The sequence below is a fragment of the Neolamprologus multifasciatus genome, chromosome 10 (assembly GCF_963576455.1).
Source record: "Neolamprologus multifasciatus chromosome 10, fNeoMul1.2, whole genome shotgun sequence".
In the NCBI taxonomy this organism is placed as follows: Eukaryota; Metazoa; Chordata; class Actinopteri; order Cichliformes; family Cichlidae; genus Neolamprologus; species Neolamprologus multifasciatus.
The window spans coordinates 24,734,507-24,736,157 of record NC_140448.1 but is presented as its reverse complement, the minus strand read 5'-3'; the positions used below and the strand labels follow the sequence as shown (position 1 = coordinate 24,736,157).

Sequence of the window (1,651 nt, the reverse complement as noted above, 5' to 3'; positions counted from 1 at the left end):
CTTAACTATTTGTAGAGGTGCTGGAGACACAGGTCGAGGCATTCCCCCTCCACTTCGTCCTCAGACACCAGGTCCGACAAGGGGCGCATCGGCAGCGGGTCGCCCTCCTGCAGAGGCATCTTCATCTCCCGAATAAAGAGCTCCAAGAACCGTCGGAAGGTTTTCTCCTCTGCTGCAGAGCCGGCCATCATTTCTCATTCCTGGACAGACAGAGACAGCTCCGCCCGTCAGTACACTAACTTGCCGGGCTAAGAAGAGAAGAGTCAGTACACTAACCGAACTAGTTGGACTGACAGTGCAGTCCCATACTACCTGAATAAATGTGTACTACCGGAGGAGCAGGGCCGTGGACTACCGGCGTGTCTGAAAGCAGCGGACCCGACTGGATGAGCGGACCGTGGCCTCTACGGTTACACTACAGGACGAGTTGTCACAAGCTGGACTGAGCCCCCATTCAGAGCTGAGCGGGAGCGCGCGGCGTGTTATCAGGGATTTCGGATGATCAGAGGGCGGTGACGTCAGAGAGACGACGCCAAAGCGGGGTCGCGAGCGCGCACGCAACGTTGCCTCCTGACGTCCCGAGACCTTTCTGAAGACATGCCATCACGATGAAGGTGATAGGTGTTTAAAGTAAACACGAGTGGAGGAAGGAATTCAGATATTTAACTCGAGTACAACAGTACTAACATATCACAGTCAGAATGGATTCACTACATACACACACACACACACACACAGAGCACTTTATTACAGCTTATACAGAGAACTTTATTATACTATTTAAATGTAGTAGTATTTATGTGTTTTCATTATGCGAGTTAGTTTTAGTGCTTTTTTTAAATATAACTTTTTCTTAAGTTGTAGTATTCTTGCAGTATTTTTGGGAACAGTACTGTGACTATGTTTCAATTTACAGAATTATTAATATATTTTGAGGAGAGCACGACGGCGTCGTCATTAGCACTCTGCACTCCGCACACAGCAAGAATGTCCTGGGGTTTGGATCCACCATCTGGCCGGGGCCTGTCTGTGTGGAGTTTCTGTGGGTTCTCTCCGAGTACTCCGCCTTTCTCCCACAGTCCAAAGACATGCAGTTAGTGAGGTTAGATTAACTGGTGGTTCTAGGTGTGAATGTGAGTGTGACTGGTTGTCTGTCTTTCTGTGTTAGCCCTGGCTAGAGACTGAAACGATATACTTTATATATCCACTTGATAAAGAAAATAACAGGACTGATAAGAGCATGTATTTTACTAAACACTGATACCTCAAACAGGAGTTATGACTTAGTTTGTTTCAAACTGTTTCAAAGTCTTGAATAACTAATACTTGTCTACTTACTTTATTTCCTTTCCCCATGAGCACACATCTGGCTAAAGTCCGGAATTCCCAGATGATTTCCCTCTTAGGGATCACTTTGGATTAATTTACTTACAGAGTACATTTCCATGGAGAGAATAGCAGCTTACAGAGCTTAGGAGAAATGTTATAACGGTCAGAAGTGATGTACATGATCACAAGTTGCAGGTATAACCTCAATATCACATCACACCCAGCCATACACAGAACACACACATCTCTACACAGTATATTTTGCAGCAGCTTGATTCATATTCATTAAGAATTAAGGCAGTTCTGAAGGCGAAAGGGGCGT

The 1,651-nt window shown here is 45.6% G+C and overlaps 1 protein-coding gene across 4 annotated transcripts in view; it reads right to left on the bottom strand.

The window, feature by feature from the left end:
• Positions 1–498, bottom strand: part of ppm1e (protein phosphatase, Mg2+/Mn2+ dependent, 1E) — a 71,894-nt gene extending 71,396 nt beyond the window's left edge. The window contains exons 1-2 of one of the 4 annotated variants that reach the window (XM_085173975.1): positions 332–498; positions 7–248 (exon numbers count right to left, since the gene is read on the bottom strand). In XM_085173975.1, coding sequence (XP_085030101.1) covers positions 7–191 — 185 coding nt within the window. In that variant the 5' untranslated portion in view covers positions 192–248; positions 332–498. Of the gene's footprint in view, positions 1–6 lie in introns of all 4 variants that reach the window. The other 3 variants (XM_085173974.1, XM_085173972.1, XM_085173973.1) reach the window with 3 other exon arrangements.
• Between the last annotated feature and the right edge of the window lie 1,153 nt (positions 499–1,651).